Below are 19,120 nucleotides of genomic sequence, written 5' to 3'. Positions count from 1 at the left end.
ATTAAGATAAAGAGTAAAGAATAATATTTGTTTATTAAAGTAATGAGGCTATAAATGTAACGTTATACTATTATCTTAAAATACCTGTAATATAAATCGAAAATTGTAAAAGAAGAGACGCTAAAGAATCTGTTATTCAAGCTGCAATATTTATCATATTTATTGAATTATTCAATGAAACATGATTAGCAGTTTTTTTATATCCTTGTATGCATATTACATTACCTATACGTACATGTTACCACGTTACACGTATTATGTATATTACATACTGACCTACACCACTTTCCTTGTAAATCCTTTCAATCAATGAAAGTTATCTTTTATTTATCAACCTTTATTAAACATAGAAAGCGACTACTTAATACATATGTCTTTAAAAAGCGATACTGAGAATGTCTACACACACATATACCTTACCTATACTCCTACACAAACCTACAGAAGATATGTGTCCATTTGGTGCAGTATGTATATTGTTATGAATATTTACAACGTTACGTATCTTTCAAGGTAACTTGGTGTATGCTAACAACCATCAACTCCATACCAGTTATTTATTCTTTTCCTAACGGTTTCGGTCTTACACCAGTGAATGTTATCATACACCATGATGACTTAGTTATTCATCATTATGAGTTCAATTATAGTCATAATTGATAATTGGCAGATGTAAAATAAAGTTACAAATTCTTATCATCATCATCAAATTGTTACGATAAATAAAATTATAAATTGATAAAAATCGTTTATTAGTATCTTCTAAGTAATCAGTAACGTACATATGTACATTTATATGGTCATTAATGATTTATAATATCACTGACTATTGGAATAAAAATTAATCAGAAATATAGAGTTGCAACTTGATCGCACATTAAGGTCCATAACTGGCTTCTACCAACGCCCAATAATTTTACAATAACATGAAGTTGCTTATTAACATATCAAACTAAATTTTTCATAAAAAGAAAGCATTGTAGGAATAGCAGATTAACTTTATCAACGACTTTCTGAGCTGATCTTCTTTTCGAATGCAAGTGAATTATTATTTTCCCTAATTCTCCAGAAACCATTTTTTCGAAACATTTTTAATTATTAACAAAAATTACCTACTTTATTATGTCATATAACATAAATGTAAAAATTCTGTATTTGGAATAGTCGGGCCAATATATTTTTCAAATGATGATGCCGCATGTAATCCTTATGATCGACAATGAACTTGCCACTAGTGAATGTTAATCTATGTGCGTGTTGCATCACCAATTTCGTAGGTGTAAGTACGAAATTGTTAAATTAATTTTACTGAATCAGACTTATACAAGGTATCGTGAATTTTGTGTTTTTTCAAAAATTATTTATTTATACATGAATATCTATTTTATCTCCTTCAAAGTAATCCCCACCAGATATTATACACTTATGTCAACGTTTTTTTCAATCCCCGAAGCACTTCAGAACATAATTTTTTGTGATCTTGGTCATCTCCTCCTTCGATGCCGTCTTTATCTCCTCAGTCGTAGCGTAGCGTCGTCTTTCCATGGGCCTCTTCAGTTTCGGGAACAAGAAAAGTCACAGGGGACCAGATATGGGGAATACGGTGGCTGCGGCATTATTAGTGTGTTGTTTTAGACCAAAAATTCGCGCTCAAACAACGATGTGTGAGCAGGGGCGTTATCTTGGTGTAAAAGTCAATTTTTATTCTTCCACAAATCCGGGCGTTACTGGTGGATTGCATTGCAGGTAATATTCCTTATAGCAAGAACTCATGATGCACCACGCCCTGGCAATAGAAGAAAACTGTAAGGAAAACCTTCACATTCGACTTAACTCGGGCGCGCTTTTTGCGGTCTTGGCTCGTGCGGCAGTAATTTTGGTATGAATTTAGCGGCCACCCGTCTCATGCCCAAATCATCGGTAAATCGAATAGCAGGAAACAATTGATATGTTTAGGTACTCAGTAACTTTTCTGATGGTGATTTGACGATTGGCCAATCGTATTTTCTTCACTTCATCAATGTTTTCGTCTGTTATTGACGTGCTCGGGCGTCCGGCACGCTCTTTGTCGTTCCATTTTCTTCGGCCCTTTGAGAACATTTTGTATCACCGACAAACGTTGGTTTGGTCGAAGGTAGCGTCATCATACGCCACAATCAACATTCGGAATGCGTCCGCGCACTTTGTTTTTCACACAAAATTTAATACAGATTCTTTGATCCATTTTCTGGAATAGGCAAAAATTGAAGACGAGCCAAAGCACGTGCAAGCGAAGCAGCTGTCAAAAATTAACCGAATATTCAACATGGCCGAACTTGTCGATATAATTGAGTAGCATGAGTACCAACATAACGCCACAAAAGAAAATCGAAAATCGAACATACGTAACCTGTGGAAATTCAACATTCGTGATACTTCGTATATACCGGTGACTGTTAATGTACACCAACAAGACCAAGACGATTCTGCGACTCTTATTAGTTACACCAATATACAAATTCTGTGAATGTTTACACTTGCTTACAGGCATTAGGTAGTCCGAAAAAGGAAAAAGTCATATAATTCTATCAGCTGATACTTCTTCCACAAAAATATCTTTGAGTAAGTTGTAGCTTTAGAATCAATGTTTGTATGTATTACTTTATTAATAAGAACGTTCGAGGATGTTTCATAATATTCTAGACTATTCTAAAACGTTTCAGAAAATTCTATGGCTATGCAGCCAGATGTTTATAGAAGAACTTGGCAACGTTAATAACTGTTGCTGCTTTTATTCGCGTGTGTTTGATAAAGAACAAAATAATGGGCGCGCATTGTGACTATTCATAAAATACACTCATAAATAAGGGAGAGGAAGGGATATTGCTTAGTGTGACGAAATGTGATAAGGGGGAAAGTCTAAGGAAATGTGACGTACGCAGCTCATCAGTTTTATTTAATTTTTTTTTTAACTTGTCAGTTCTTAAAATTTTTCAATACAATAAAAAATCATTCTCAATTAAGTACTTGGAACCCTGTAAATAAATATATGGAAAGTCAAAAATGAATGTTTCAGATTATGTTTACCTGTATGTTTATTTAATCACAAGAAATCGTTTATAGACGGGTGGGCTAGCTTTTGTGACGTAATATTTGTTAGAGTCTGAAAGTGTGACTTAGAGTGATGAAGCGGGAGAGAGGGTCCATAAAGGTGAAATTTTGAGTTACGTATTTTATTGATGGTCCATTTTGGCTAATTCTATTTATATATTTTCAGTTTTGGCAATATATGCCGCATAAAAATTTGGAATATTTATTATCTAAGATGTGACGGTATGTACAGGGTGGTGATATGTGTAAGCGGCCTTAAGTAACATATACTCTCGAAGAGCATTCTGAACAGAATATCAAATAGATATCTTAAACTACGTAAATCAAGAACGTAGCATCACAGGGGCGTGGACAATATTGAGATATAAAGTATCGTCAGGAAGATGGTTAAGCGTTGCTTTAAGACATCCTAATCTCTTAATCAACAGATACACAACAAATAAAACAAACGATCACTTACTTAAACAAAAGCCAACACGATCACAGAGATGATCCCCAGCTATATCACTGCCAATATCACCTTACGGCACCTTTATCAAATATAGAAAAACATGTGTGAGCACTCAAGCATACCTTTCCTTAGCATTTATCGTGCATCTTACTGTACAAGGCCATGTTGCAATATAATCAACTAAAGATAAATACATTGACCGCAGCCAAATTACTGTAATCAACTACTTGACACTTATTGATGCTGTATCAACCTGATCTTGGGAAAGGGCAAACACCCTCTTCCCGCACTACCTCTGCAAGACAGACTTTTCTGTCCAAAACTGGACTGAGGTCATTAATGGGTTAGATAACTGTACAACCGCAGCCCACAGTCCCCATTGCACCGCAGCGCTTTCAAACCTCAGCCCCCAAATAACGACTGTGTCACCGCAGCTTAACAGTCTAGGTAGCGTCCCTAATTATCTCATGAGTTACTTTCAATATCAACATAAATCATCAACAGCATCTTCATTTAAAACAATCAGTAAAATAATTACTAAGCATGCTTGAAGTACTCAGTGAATAACTCACCCTGATTTGCAGGTAACACAGGTAACAATCACTAATATTATAACGTCCTTAAAATATGCACAATTATTGGAGAACACAGAGTAGCACAAGTGCACTTTAATACGTTTCACGCATATGTAACATTAACAGGTCCTGTTTGTTTCTTCATCTCGAAGAGGGTCGATCCCCCTTGACCGATCACCCCGCATAAAGTATAAACACATGGGCAAATTAGGTAAAATCTATCCCAACTAAGTCCGTAAAATTAACGTAGAAATATACATACCGACCACTATATATACATATGTTCGTTTAGTTTTCGAACGACTATTTATTTACACACATATAGAAATAATAAAACCCTTACATATGTGTAAATTTCCAAAGGCTTTTACAATTATCCTTGATTTAAAATCATTCTTTCTACACATGTAAAACGTTTCCATATTGCATTGTTATAATTACACATACAGTACATACATACAACATCTTATTGGTGTTAATGATTATGACCGTGAAAATAAATACAAACACAATTGCAGCCACGATTATCGTTAAATACTAATCATTGAATCAAACAATCGATGGACTTCGATGAAACGCGGCAATGAATTTATTTTTAAAAAACATTATACGTACAAGAAGAAAAGCATAACAAATTACTTACAATTAGATTGAGAATACACCATAATGTTAGAAGTTTTAAAAACAAGCGCCAATAATTGTCATTTAATGGACTACGAGCATAAGGTGTTAAACAATAATAGTCAAAGAGAATTATAGTAACAGTTTTTGTTTATAGTAACAAGTTTGCTCTGACGTAGAAGAAAATTGAGGTTCGGAACCCTAATTGTTGAAGAACTGTGTGACATACCCTATGCATACAACTCCAGGTATCTCTGATATTACGATAAAAAATTTATTTAAAGCCATTCGTCTCGTCTGCAAATTGTGTTAATCCAATAGTGAGAGCATAAAAACTTTCCAAAAAGTGCGCTTTTTAATCCGTAATCAATCTACTTCTTGAGCACTTCTTACCTTCTCAAACCTCACCTAGTATTTAACGATTATACATAGGTCGATCAGGAGAATCATTAAAACTAGACTTAAGGAACACATTTAAGGAAAAAAATTCCACAATCTTTGACATTGCTTGCTACTCAATCATTTTATCTGAAGATACCATTAAATTACTACATAACATACTAAGAATTAATATATTAAATCAATATACGAAAGTTTAGAAATGAAGAAAGGTTAATGTCACTAACAATACGTTAACCAAATCGAATGAGATAAATTTATAATTATTACTACTGTATTTACAAAACAGTACTGTATGAAAATAAATCAAAGTAAAGCAAAAATACTGGTATGCAACGGAAGAAAAACTAAAGAAAGAGCGAATATAAAGGTGAAGACGAAAAATTAGAAGAAGTGGCTGATTTTAGGTATCTAGGAAGGCATATAAGTCAGGATGGAAGGATTAGTGGGGATATAAAGCAGAGGATAGCGATGGTTGAGTTGCCTTAAATAAAAAGAAGTTACTTCTATGCTGGCGAACGATTAATTTAGAAATTCGAAAAACATTGTTAAAAGTGTATGTTGGGAGTGTGACGCTGTACGGGTGCAAAACATGGACGATGGGTGCTGCGGAAAAGAAAAGGTTAGAAGCGTTCGAAATGTGGTGTTATAGGCGGATGATGAGGATACCGTAGATAGAGAAGGTTAGAAATGAATAGGTGTTAGAAAGAATAGGAGAACAGAAGCCTCTCAATAAGAAATAGGCGAGATAGGTTGAGAGGACACCTCTTCAGGCATAAAGGTCAAGTCAGAAACATATTAGAGACAGAAACGGGAGTTAGGAGGGGTAAAGGTAGACCAAGATTAGATTACTATTCCAAATAGTTGAAGATGTGGGATGTTCCAGTTTTATGGAAATGCGTTAAGCGAAATGGTTAGCTCAGGATAGGAAAGGGCGGAGGTGCGTGTCCAACCAGTCTTACCGTTATTTTTGATTTTTCTTTTTCTCTCTTCTATTCACTTTGGTACAGAGCGCCATTTTTCGGTGTTAGCCGAGCGGATCCTAGAAGATGCCAGATCAAGTAGTGGATTCAAACAGCGGACATGATGTATATATTTCTGTACTCAACGGTATCGGATTCGCTAAACGCAGATAACACGACGGTTAAGAAAGTAAATACGTAAAGTAAATGCAGGAATAAAGCACCAACCTTACAGCCAATAAGACTGGACAAGTACCAAATATATAGGGAATTTATAACTTATAACGATGATGCAACAACGGTGAAATAACTATTTTTAATAATAATTAATATGCTGGTTATATTATGGAGGTTGGTTGTCTCGGTTGTGTAATATTAGGAAGAATACTAATAAATTGGACCTTACAAAACGTTACGATAAGCAGAACTTAAGGAGTCTTGAAATTCCATACATTTTTTTTAAATAAGTTTCTGGCCTAGCTACAGAATCTCGTCGCTGTTTCAATGTGATCAGAAATGGTGATATTTTTGCGATGTCCCCTAACTCTAAACGCTTAATAACGCCTCTGTATATTGGTAAGTAAATAGAATTGTAAACTTGTGGGAAACATTCAGCATCGTAGATAAATAGAACGTGAACGTCAACGAAATCCGCGTTGCGAAGCCCTTTCTATATTTATGTTAGGAAAAGTGCTAATAAATTGAAGTCTACAAAACGACTCGATAGGGTAATAAATAACACTAAATAACTCATTACGTTTTTTTGCCAATCCTGGTCATGGGCACAACAACAGAAGGTTTCATGATGCCTGGACACCCCCTGCCACATAATGGCTACCATAACCAAGCAAAAACCCTTTTAACCTAAATGAACGAATTACTATCCAGTAAATGAGAAAAAATAACTATTGTTTGTAACTGTTTAGGTTTTGCTGTCAATGAATCAAGGAAAACTTGAAATTGACTCAAACTAGCACGAACAGGTCCTACTCTGCATAACCACCATGTGAGGGTAGGGTATAATGGACGAATAATTTGAAGACTTAAGGTCAGAAGATAATACCATGTCTTTCCTTGCTTTTTAGCGCGAGTGTCTACCCATCACTTCAGAGGTGGACCACCTATTTCGACGATTTCTCCCCTAAATACTCCCGTCTCCTCCCCACACTCAATCCCTCTCCCAACTAAATGCTGTTCCCACTCCCAAACTTTCCATTTCTTTCCGGGGGAGGTACAACCTTCGGGTTGATCTTCGCACTAGAGGAGGGGTTTTAGTCGGTAAAAATCACCTCCCTTCTGGAGGTGTCTTTTGAACATTTCCCCTCCTCGAAAATAATCTAAACAAAATAGTTTTAAATTTGCCACTTCGAAATACTGAACATCCAAGTTCGTTGATAGTAGTAAAAGCGGATGAAACTAAAGGACTGCAAAGAGATAACAACGATCTATGCTGCTGAGTTGGATGTATGAGCAGTACAATGAATGTAATCAGCTAGAGGTTGAGTTTTTTTTTCTTGATAATAGCCCTAACTCCGTTGTAATGTCCTGATATATTACCTGTCCATCGTAAGTCTCCCAATGCAACTGATATGTAAATAAATCAAAATTTCTCAGATATATGTACCTATACATATTTGTACCTATACATATTTACATATACTCACGTGGGATTCGAGGGTACCCCCTCACAAATTGGAGTTCTTGCGTCGATGACGCTGAGAGAACATACAGACTGAAGCATTTGAGTATATGTTCTATTTACGCTGTCACCAGTTTCGTATCTTTTAAAATAAATTCTAGAGTATGGGGTTATCGGATAATTGAGATTTTGTCGTTATGAGATTGTGCGTATCTCCTTCTGTCTATCGACATACACGTGGAGAAATTTCCGAGGTTTGGAAATCCTATAAATTTTGCGAGGCCCCCTAAGGCACAAGGCCGACGCCGCCGACGTTTACCTACGCCTCTGTAAACATTCCTTACAGGAGGCTTAAATACTAATAAGAAATAAAAAAATGGTGGATTACATTTCACTGACGGAGAATTACTTACGTTTTTGTTTCGTTTGCAATCAGAAGAAATATTTTTCCTTTAATCTGAGTGTAAGTAGCAACTGTAATATTTATTTTGAAGGCAGATTAAAATTGCAGTAATTTATGTCATAATTTCTGATCCTGAGTGAGTTTTTGCAACATGACATTGTACACACATCTAAGTCTACTATGAGACAGAAATTAGACAGTATTAGCAGTTATCCAAATTTATTTCAAAATATAACCATTGTGCTCTGCTCTCCACTATTGATTTTGATGAAAAAGTACTAAAGAAGTTGGGGAAACAAAATTATATGTAATAAGTTTCAGTGGGGGGTACAGAGGAGGTCAAAAAAACCCGGGCGGCGCAAATAAGGAGACCGTAAAAATATTTTCTTCGGTATTGGATAGAATCAGGTCCGCCACACAGTAATTTTTTGGAATTTGTACCAGTTTTTAATAATTTGTACCATGTAATGCCATTACTGTCTTGGTTCAAAAAAATACCAAGATTTTTGTGTTGATACAAACCTATGAAAAGCCACTGTTTTGTATCTAACCATAAACATTGCATTATTTCACAGTCTCAATATAGCAAAAGCTGAAGGTGAAATGATCGAACACCAACGGTTCACTTCAAGGTAGGGTCGAAAGCAGTCCAAGCTCCCATACCACAACATTACACAGGGAATAGTCTGCTGGACTGTAGGTTTCGCCTATTATATTATAAACAAGACTCTTTTCATATTCTATGTACATTTAGAACTAGATAATATTACATCTCACAAATATCATCGGCAAAATGATGCACAAACCTGAGTTATTTGTAACTTTAAAACATTGCAAACGTATGGAAAAGAATGGAAATGTACCTAGTGATAATAAAAATGTTGAAGTTCGGACAAGAGATGGTATAAAATCTATCTGAAGAACCGAAATTTTTACAATTCTTTATTACTACTGATTCTCAAAATTATTTTGCTATTCTGAATTATGTATGTAAATCAAGTAATTTATGTGAGATCACTGCAAATGTAAATGTTTCACTTTACGTTTGTTCCTAAGTGAATTAACACATTTTGAATTGAAATTAATTATTTTGTTATAATTTACATATGTTGTAAAGAAACAGGGAAGAAAACGTAGGGAAAGAGCGAATATAAAGATAGGAAGCGAAAAATTAGAAGAAGTGCCTGATTTTCGGTATTTAGGAAGCCAGATAAGTCAGGACGGAAGGAGTAGTAGGGATATAAAGCAGAGAATAGCGCAGGATCGAATCGCCTTCAATAAAAGAAGAAGACTCTACTATGCTCGCGAACGGTTAATTTAGAAATTGCAAAAAGATTGTTAAAGATGTATGTTTGGAGCGCGGCACTGTACGGGTGCGAATAATGGACTGTGGGCGCGGCAGAAAAGAAAATGTAGAGGCATTCGAAATGTGGTATTGTAGCCGAATGATGAGGATATCGTGGATAGAGAAGGATAGAAATGAGGAGGCATTAGAAGGAATAGGTGAAGAGAACTCCATGGAATTAAAGACAAGATAGGTTGGTATGACATGAAAGGCTAGTCACAAACATGTTACAGGCAGAAACAAGTGTTAAGAGAACTAAAGGTAGACCTAGATTAGATTAAAATTCGCAAATAGTTAAAGTGTGGGATGTTCTAGTTTTGGGGAAATGTGAATATATGCTCTGGATAGAAAAGAGTGGAGGTGCGTGTCCAACCAGTCTTAACACTGACGACCTTATGATAATGATGATACATATCTTGTATCACACAGAAAACAGCGGAAAATTACTTACACTTACACACATGCGACTCGAGTTTTGCCCACGTGGAGACCATCGATAGAGCAACGGTTGAAATTTATTAACTTCCCAGTCAAATGGGCGTTTTTATAATGTATCCGGGTGGCAGAAATTCCACTCTGAATTCGAATTTCTGAAAAATCCTGCAGCGGAACATTTGAAATAAAAAAATTATCGCATACAGGCAATCTGTCAAATTTCACAATTCATTTTTAATGTTAAGTAGAAATTCGCGCTTGGGGCGAAGTGTACGGAAATATACCCTCCGCTTTACTTTTTATTAAAAATATCCCTTTCCCTCAAAACTTTTGCATTACACTGTACTTTCCGTCTTACTTATTAAATCGAGAATTTTGGCATAAAAGTTTTGCGTTGCCGTGATTTACGCGACAACTTAAAATTTTCTCATCAGGCAAATTTAATTACCGACATCCTGTATTTATTTTAATCAACGTAGAACGAATGATATCACGGGCAGTAAAATAACTGCAAGGTCTTGTCCACGGAATAAACCACAATTTGTTTAAAACGCACATAATCCCCTTCATTGTTGCCTACCGACGACGATCTATTGTGTTTAAGTAACATAATATTTTGTGTTATAAATAGCTATTTATTATCTAGTAGGTAGGTTCGTAATAAACGCAATACTCGATAATCAGTGACGTAATTAAATAGGTACTGGAACCTACATACACAGATACATATGTAAATAAAATATTATTTTTAAAATAGATTTCCAAACGTTGTGCTCATGCCTAGTCGGCGGCATCTAAAATTTGGCGCTATGTCAAAATTCTATTTCGAACGACCAAAAGCGATGAGCCCGCGCTTGTTACATGTTGCACATTTTACTAACGTAAGTTTTTATCAGTGCGATGCTACGAGCGAATACTTAAAACTTCGATCGACAAGTACAATATATACATGTAGTGTTTGGACACGGTGTCAGTTATTCAAGTAATGTTTTTAGTCGTGAAAGATATTATTATTTGCTATCGCTCGACCAATTTCCGGATTAGTAGGAAATCATCTAAAAATATTAATTATCGACCTGTTTGACTGTTCGCCTAAAGATGGAGATGCAAGTTTTGTATTCCAAGGTAGGGTTTTTTATTTTTATTTTTTTGACACCTAGGTACTTTTTTCCCACTAACAAAGGTTAAAAAAGTTGATACCGAATTATTTACTTTCTTCAAAGCCGGCTTTTTATGTCGTATTGAATGTTAGGATTTGTGTTTGGTTTGATACTTGTTCTTGTAAACGCTATGTATTTTTGTTCTATTGCATTTGGAAAGTTTTAATTTATGCAAATTTACTTGAAAAGTATTTTTAACGTTTTAATTAACCGTAATGATCACAATTATTAGTTATTAAACAGTAATATTCTGTAGATTCTAACAAACTAGTATTAATGACAACAATAAATAAAATAGGAAAGTGGAAAATTTGTATTACCTATATTTATAAAGCAGAGAGAAATGGCATTTTTGATGACTTAAAAATCTTTTGTAACCTTTGTACTACCTATTGTGTTGTTTATTGTAATTTAATAGTCATTTGTTGTTAAGTTAACAATATCAAACCAGCCATACAGAGTAAAAAAGTTTATTGTATTTATTTTATTTATATGGTAATAATTTTCTACATGATAAAAACAATATTTAACTTTAAAACTTCGATTCCTGTTACGTAAACTAACTTAAATAGCATGGGAGTACATAATTTAAGTACTTACATTGTTAAGCAAAATTATAATCTTAACAATATTACTACTCACTTTCTTAAGTAAACAAAACAATACGTCATTTCCGGGAAACACTCTCTTAATTAAACACTCCAATCACTGACTAGTTACCTCAAAATTTAAAAAAATTCCTGCAATTAAGTCCTTTTATGATCCCTCATAAAAATTGTCTATCATAAAGCAGATTCTCTCTAAAAGAGGAAAAAACAGAAAAATTATTTATGTATACGAAATTAAGTAACCGTAGATATGCATTAGAATAACTTAAACAAGTTACTCATTGCTTTTTGATACAAAATTAGAACTTTTTAAATTTACACTCTTAAAATTAGTCTGAACATACATAATTGTACACAAAATACTTTTAAATAGTTTAAATCTTTCGATTCAAGTCACCTCTTATTAGAGTCAGGTGCCTTATCAATCTTTTTTTCAATAAATAAATACTAAACGATAAGATGGAGTTCTAATACGGTAATTGTCATTTACTAATGAGTATCAGATAATTAATGTATCACAAAATTAAAAAAAAAATCAAAATGAACTTCAAGGAAACACGAAATTACTCGAAACTGTTGCAAGAGGTATTTGTAAAGTAAATAAATCAAAGTGTGCGAACTCTCGAATTAAATACCTACAAATTGTAAATACAGAAGTTATACATAAAACGATACTTGCAAAGTTTTAATTATTTATTTTGAGTAATTCTTTTCACTTCAATATACTTGTTTGTTTCCTCGTTGATACTTTAAGTATTCCATAAAAAATACAACGTGTAATTATACAACACGCTACTGAAGTGAAACTTCTTCAAACACACAAACATACCTGGATAGGTGTTAAGGAATTCGCGTCAGTGGCGTCGTTTCGACTGTAGAGTGTAGGCACACATACACAAACCCATACAAATACATTCATACATTTTGTTAGGGCTACACTATACATGCCGCAGTTGCCTGTAACGAACGTTGCATTGAAGCGCGCTCACGACTCAAGCGATCCCCGCTACGAACTCGACTACGGGGCCAAGTAGAGGGGGGGCATCCTTTGCATGATTTCGTTACATAGCAACTCGCATGAAACCAACTTACCTTACCGTGCGTGAAGACGTTTCACTTCAAAAAGTTTTACATTAGAAAAGGACATGTAGTTTTCCAAAAGAAATGCGTACAGGTTTTGTCAACTCAACCCGATCAAGAGAGTTTACTTTTGTTGCGTACAGTAGAATCCGCTTATAATGATATCGAAGGGAAATGACAAACACGTCATACTAAGCGAACGTCATACAAAGCATAATCTTAGAAAATAAACAACTTTCTATTTTGGTTAGTTATTTAGTTTAATAGGAAAAAAACTACAAATTGTATATATTTATTAACAGAAAAAGAAAAAGAACGATGAATAATATTAATATACATGACATATGTTGTCATTTTTTACATAAGAAATCAATAATGCAGGAGCAGGTGTGGGAAAGGTCAGAAAAATGAGCGAAGATATTATTAATCATTTGGGTTACTATAGCCATATGATTTCTTTAGAATCCGTCATAATAAACGATATGTCATTTTAAACGGAGTCATTATATCCAAACTTTCCCACAGAGAATTTAATATGAAAAATAAACTTAACACAGCAATTATTTCGTATTAAGCAGTTGGTCAATATAGGCGGAGTCATAATAAATGAATTCCACTGTACACGGTCCGTCTGTTTTGGCCTGTGCGGCTGGCATCATTGTAATCCTCAATTGTTACACGGCCTGTGGAGCGATGAACAGCACGTTCCTTCTCAAGGAATGCGTTTTAAAAATGTCGAACTAACGACAACGCAGCTTATAATACTGAATTGAAATAATATTCTCCGTTTAATGTAAAAATGCGTTTATTATTAAAATTAATGGATATTCAAGTATGTATCTTATAAATTAGATATTTAAAATTTCCATTGAGCTTGTTTAAACATTTTCGGATTAGATTTGATAAAGAATAGCGCATTTCCATTAACATTTACCGACGACATTTTGGAAAGAACGGACCATTACGCGCTTTCTCGCGCCATGCGGCCCTGAGGACGTCGCACGGGCGTCTGACGTGCCGCACTACGGACCGTGTAATCAGACCTTTAAGTTAATCTCAACAATACAACCATAAGCGCAACCTCAGGGTCTCGCATTTTAATATTCAGTAACCGTTTACCAATTGGAGTTCAATTACTAGTTTTGTGGTGATAACAATGCACTTTGCAGAAATAAATTAAACCAACAAAAACACACTGAAAACGTAACAAATTTAATTAATAACAACTGAAGAATGAAATGGAATAGTTGAACAACAGATCAGAGGTGTTAGTAATTTTGAAAATAAATTTTAACGAAGATTAAAAGGGTGGAGTTCGAAGTATTAACTAATTTAGGGATCGAATCAGAGGAGACTGAAACTTAAAAGGTGTGATTAAACGAAACACTAAGAAACAGATTTTGCCCCAATGTATCAAGAAACACAATATTAAAATGCAATTAAGAAGCAACAAGAATCTTACACCTCATTCGAAATTAAAATGTTAAAGTCTCTATTCCAGAAATATCCAGTATCTCAACTTCCAAATTCTCGAATTTCCCTACTTGCTTCATGTTCTAACATTCCACGCTCTGACTCATGAAATATTGCACCTTTTCCTATTGCACTTATTGATGACATACCCCTAGGTAGTCCCCGCCCGGACATCCCAATAGGGGACTAGTTTACGTCCGGAGTGCTTTACCCTAGGGGACACCATCATTTGAATTCGGTTTGTTTTTCTTGGGATATCATAATGTGATGATTTCCCGTTGCCTTCCACATCGCAGTATTGTGCATCGGAGTGTCATACCGATCCTCGTGATCACTGCCACCCTGAGTACTGAAAGAGCTGCTGCCCTCATTCAGGGACTTGTCTTAGTCTGGTTTCTCTTTAAGAACCCCTCCATTATGGTTAAACCTATGGTCCAGCTCCCTAAATCAAATCATTAAACTTTACAAAGAAGAAAAATCCCTCTAATGTAGATGTTTTCTTGGAGATTAGCCGTCTGAGATGATTACAAAAATGAATAGAGAAGGTGGTTGTATCAAAATAAATGTGGCATTCGAATATTCAGCATTCCCAAATTAAGCGTCAGAACCGAGTCTTTATGTTTAAGATCGAAGAAACAGTATTCAATATTAAAGCACCCCTAACCGAAAAATGTCCCATTGAAACTATAAACAAAAAGCACCCCTTCTAATCATTTCTGTAATAATCTCATATGGATTACTTCGAAAGGCAGATTATTTTCAAAATGATTTTTCTTCTTTTTCGATTCCTTATACGAAATGACAGGTTGAAAAGGACAAAGAGAACACTTATGATACCATAACTCACTCGAGCTTACGAGTCCTGATTTTATGAACATTCATTGTACGTGTTAGTGTTACAGATATTTTTCCGTTTTATTCGTTTGTTAAAAACACAGTAAATTAGGGCTGTAAAATTATTTCGTCAAGGGGACATAATAATTAGTCCAAAAATAGTTCACGGTGGTCAGTGCTTGGTCGAAATTGCCACACGGAGATCTCGACTTGTTAGATCTCATCAACGCGTCACCGACTGACTAAAACTCCTCTACTTCAGGCCATGCTAGGACTGCTTAAAATCCTCTGCAGCCGAGACGCAGATCAATTCTATCTGCTTCTTTGCAATCCTGCGAATGGCGCGCTAAGCGCCAGCTGAATAGGCCAGTTGTTTGGTATTTATATTTGGAAATTTTATCGAGAAATCTAGAAATTGTATTAGTGAATTAAACCTCAAATTAATGAGGAATATTTGTTGCTGCTGTCACACCCTTGCCGGGAATCATATTCGAAGTAATAATTTTTCGTTTAGTCTTAGTCTTGTTTCTTTGGTCTTGGTTTTAAGCTTGGTCTTGTTCGTTCGATCTTGGTTTTGTTCTTGCATTTCGCAAAACCAAAACTGTGACTACAAAATCAAAACCAATTTTGCTCATCACTAAAAGTCTGCTTCTCCTAATCATCCATGAATATGCCGCCCCACAAACACTTCTTAACAGTAGGGATATAAAGCACAGGGTCGAGTCGCCTTGAATAAAAAGAAGTCACTTCTATGCTCGCAACCGATTAATTTAGATATTCGAAAAAGATTGTTAAAATTGGCGGTAGGCTCGGCGGAAGATTAGCTCAGGATAGGAAAGAGTGAAGGTGCGTGTCCAACCAGTCTTAGGACTGACTACCTTAGGATGATGATTAGTTTTAAAATATTCCACTCGCGCCGCTTTCTAACCTTGCGCCCATAGGCATGTGACTAGTTTGCCTTACGGATAATCCGCTACTGCCTCCAGAGGTAGTATTCTACCAGTTGCTGATGTGAAATCCTTATTTGTCGCAAGCGAAATAATTGAAGAAAAAAGTTATTAAAAGAGGCAATGTTCTCGCGACCATAAGACTTCATCCTAGAGAAAATATATATAGGACTATTCTTATAGATAGGAAATTTTTCCCTCAATATTATTGATAATATCTGCTTTTTAGCAGACCCGTGACTGTTAAGGATGTATTTTCGTGAAACCTATTTTTAACACCTTCTACGCAATATGGCGCCAAACGCGAAACTCGCCATAAAGGGAAGAGTCAGGATTTTCATTTTGAAGTGAAAACGAAACGATTAAAGCAATTTCCAGCTTTCTCGATAATGTTTCCAAATGCAACCGTTTTGGCTTCCTGACGACTGACTTAAAATGTATCATTCGGAATAAGATCTCTATTAAGCTGCGTTTTTCAATTTCAACACTTTCAAATACATAACTTATTTATTTCAATCAGGGGTGAACAATCCGCGGCCCTACCTGAGAATTTTTCTGACCCGCGAGATTCATTATAGCTTAACAAAATATATTCATTTTGTAATGGCCAAAGTAGTGAAAACAAATGTATCTATTCATCAGTGACTAAGAAGCTATTCAGAAAGAATGCTTTATTGGTGTTGTAAGATGCATTGACTTTGAAGTAGAAATAATTAAATTTAATTTATTTTAAATAAGTATTATCGTATATTACGGTATGTAAGCACCCCCCTCCAATTTTTGACTACAAATATGGTATTCAGGTGTATCCGTTGTGTAAACCCCTTTTTCAATTTTCAGTAGGAGAAATGGAAGTTTAGGATTTAGCATAAGCAGCCCTGTTCATTATATGTACTAGGAAAACTGCTATGGGAATTTTAAGTTCGAAAATTGTTTATAGGCATCCCACCTTAAATCGTTTAAGGGCATCCAACCATAAACGATTTTCAAGGTCTGAATGCAATACGCTCATTGGTCTTATAGTTCTATAAACCATTTAAGAAGGTGTGCTATGGATAAGCACTATCAACAATATTTGGGTACCGGTGAATAGCTTCATAGCTACCGGTACGGTACGGGTGAATATCATTTTAGTCACCGGTACCGTACCGATGAATAGCATGTTTATGTTTATGTTTATTTAGTAGAAGGCAGCAGTACAAAACTGGTAATATCTACATCATGTGTTACATTATCATAATAATAAGTGAAGCTACAAAAATAATATCACAGAAGTTAATTGATATAAACTAGACTAGCAAGAAGAAAGTCATTTGGTACAGAGAGAAGGACTGTAGTTGGATAGCAGGTGTCGTCGGTATCGAGGGTTCAATTTCTCCCGCCTAGCAGGTGTCGTTGCAGGGCTGTTTTGAAGCTGGGAATCGTGTCCGAGTTGATGATGTTTGCAGGGATTTTGTTCCATTTCAGAACAACCCTGTTCGCTAGGAAGTGTTTCCTAAGCGGCCTACGGATTCGACTCAAGTTCAGCTTCATGGAGTGTCCTCGAAGGTTTGTAGTCCGAGCGCGGTTGAAAATAGATTCCACCGTCGGGCTGTTGTACCAGCCCCCCAAGATTTTGAATGTCTCCACTAGGTCTGCACACTCTCGTCTTTCATCAAGGCTTTGGAGGTTTAGTCTCCGAAGTCTCTCCTCATATGGGAGGTTCCTGAGCTCGTACGGTATCTTCGACGCTCGTTTGAGTACTCGCTCGAGATCGTCGATGTCACCAACCAGGTATGGAGACCAAACTGGTGTGCCGTACTCCAGTAACGGAAGAACGTAGGTGGTCAGGATCATCCTCAGGAGATCGACGTCGATATCCAGGAAGGCTCGACGTATCCGATAGAGGAGGGAGTTTGCCTTTTTGATCACCGCTGATGTTTGGAGGTCCCACTTCAGGTCTTCCTTGATGATGATCCCCAGGTCCACTTGCAAGGTGGTAGTAGCAAGTGGATGACCGTGCAAGGTATAGATTCGCTGTGGGATCTTCTTCTTGCCAAGATGTAAAACGGTACATTTGTCGGGGTTTAGAGGAATCATCCATGTGGTCGACCATAGTGCCACGTTGTCAAGGTCCTCCTGAAGCTGGGCGCCCTGCGTCTCGGGGTTCGCATATATTTTGTTGTCGTCCGCATAGGTCTGGTGCCGTGATCGTGTTTGCACATGCAGGTCGGACGAGTACAAAATAAAGAGCAGAGGCCCTAGAACAGAGCCTTGGNGAGTGAGCGATGCGTCCGCGTGGACAGCTGCTATACAATAATACATTTCCATTTACCTCCTTCTCTATATCCATACAAAATATCTATCAAACAAATAAAATTAAAATTTTCTTTTAAAAAATGAAACCATTCCATCAGTATTTTCTTATGACGTTGTCACGTTCAGTTATCGTCAGTAAACCGACTTTACAGACAACCGATTTTTTTTTTACTACAAATTTGGTATTCAGGTGTATCCGTTGTGTAAACACCCTTTCAGTTTTCAGTAGGAGAAGAGGAAGTTTAGGATTTAACATAAATAGCCCTGTTCATTATACTAGGAAAACTACTATGGAAATATGAAGTTTTGAAAATCGTTTATAGGCATCCCACCTTAAATCGTTTAAGGTCATCCTATCGTAAACGATTTTCAAGGCCTGAATACTATACCCTCATTAGTCTTATACTTCTATAAACCATGTAAGAAGGTGTTCTATGGATAAGTACTAATCAATAAAATTTGGGTACCGGTGAATAGCTTCATAACTACCGATACGATACCGGTGAATGTCTATTTAGCCACCGGTACGGTACCGATTATTAGCATCGTCCAAAAATACATTATTTGTGTCATCATATATTTAAAAATTAACTGTCGAAATTATGAGAAAAAAAATTGATTTTCAAGCAATACCCTTGTAAATATATGACAAGTTTTGCCTGTTTTATTAATGAGTTTGAAAAAATATCTATATTGGGTCTCAATTTAATATGATAAATCATACTTTAGGGTCAAAGAAATTACACAGAGACAACTCTGGGTTATAAGAACGACGGGAGGCAATGAAATTTTAGATTTCA

General features: G+C 35.7%; 1 protein-coding gene across 2 annotated transcripts in view; it reads left to right on the top strand.

Moving 5' to 3' along the window:
- The window catches only part of LOC108737029 (proton-coupled amino acid transporter-like protein pathetic), a 169,644-nt gene that overhangs the window by 44,028 nt on the left and 106,496 nt on the right, over positions 1–19,120 (top strand). Inside the window, exon 1 of one of the 2 annotated variants that reach the window (XM_018469685.2) lies at positions 10,774–11,045. The exons of the other annotated variant lie outside the window; for it this stretch is intronic. Within the exon in view, the coding sequence (XP_018325187.1) occupies positions 11,019–11,045 (27 nt within the window). The 5' untranslated portion in view covers positions 10,774–11,018. Of the gene's footprint in view, positions 1–10,773; positions 11,046–19,120 lie in introns of those variants that run through there. 2 annotated transcript variants of the gene reach the window in all.

The sequence above is a fragment of the Agrilus planipennis genome, unplaced genomic scaffold (assembly GCF_000699045.2).
Source record: "Agrilus planipennis isolate EAB-ADULT unplaced genomic scaffold, Apla_2.0 scaffold9, whole genome shotgun sequence".
Lineage (NCBI taxonomy): Eukaryota > Metazoa > Arthropoda > Insecta > Coleoptera > Buprestidae > Agrilus > Agrilus planipennis.
The sequence above is the reverse complement of the archived record's forward strand: the minus strand, read 5'-3'. Positions and strand labels throughout refer to the sequence as shown.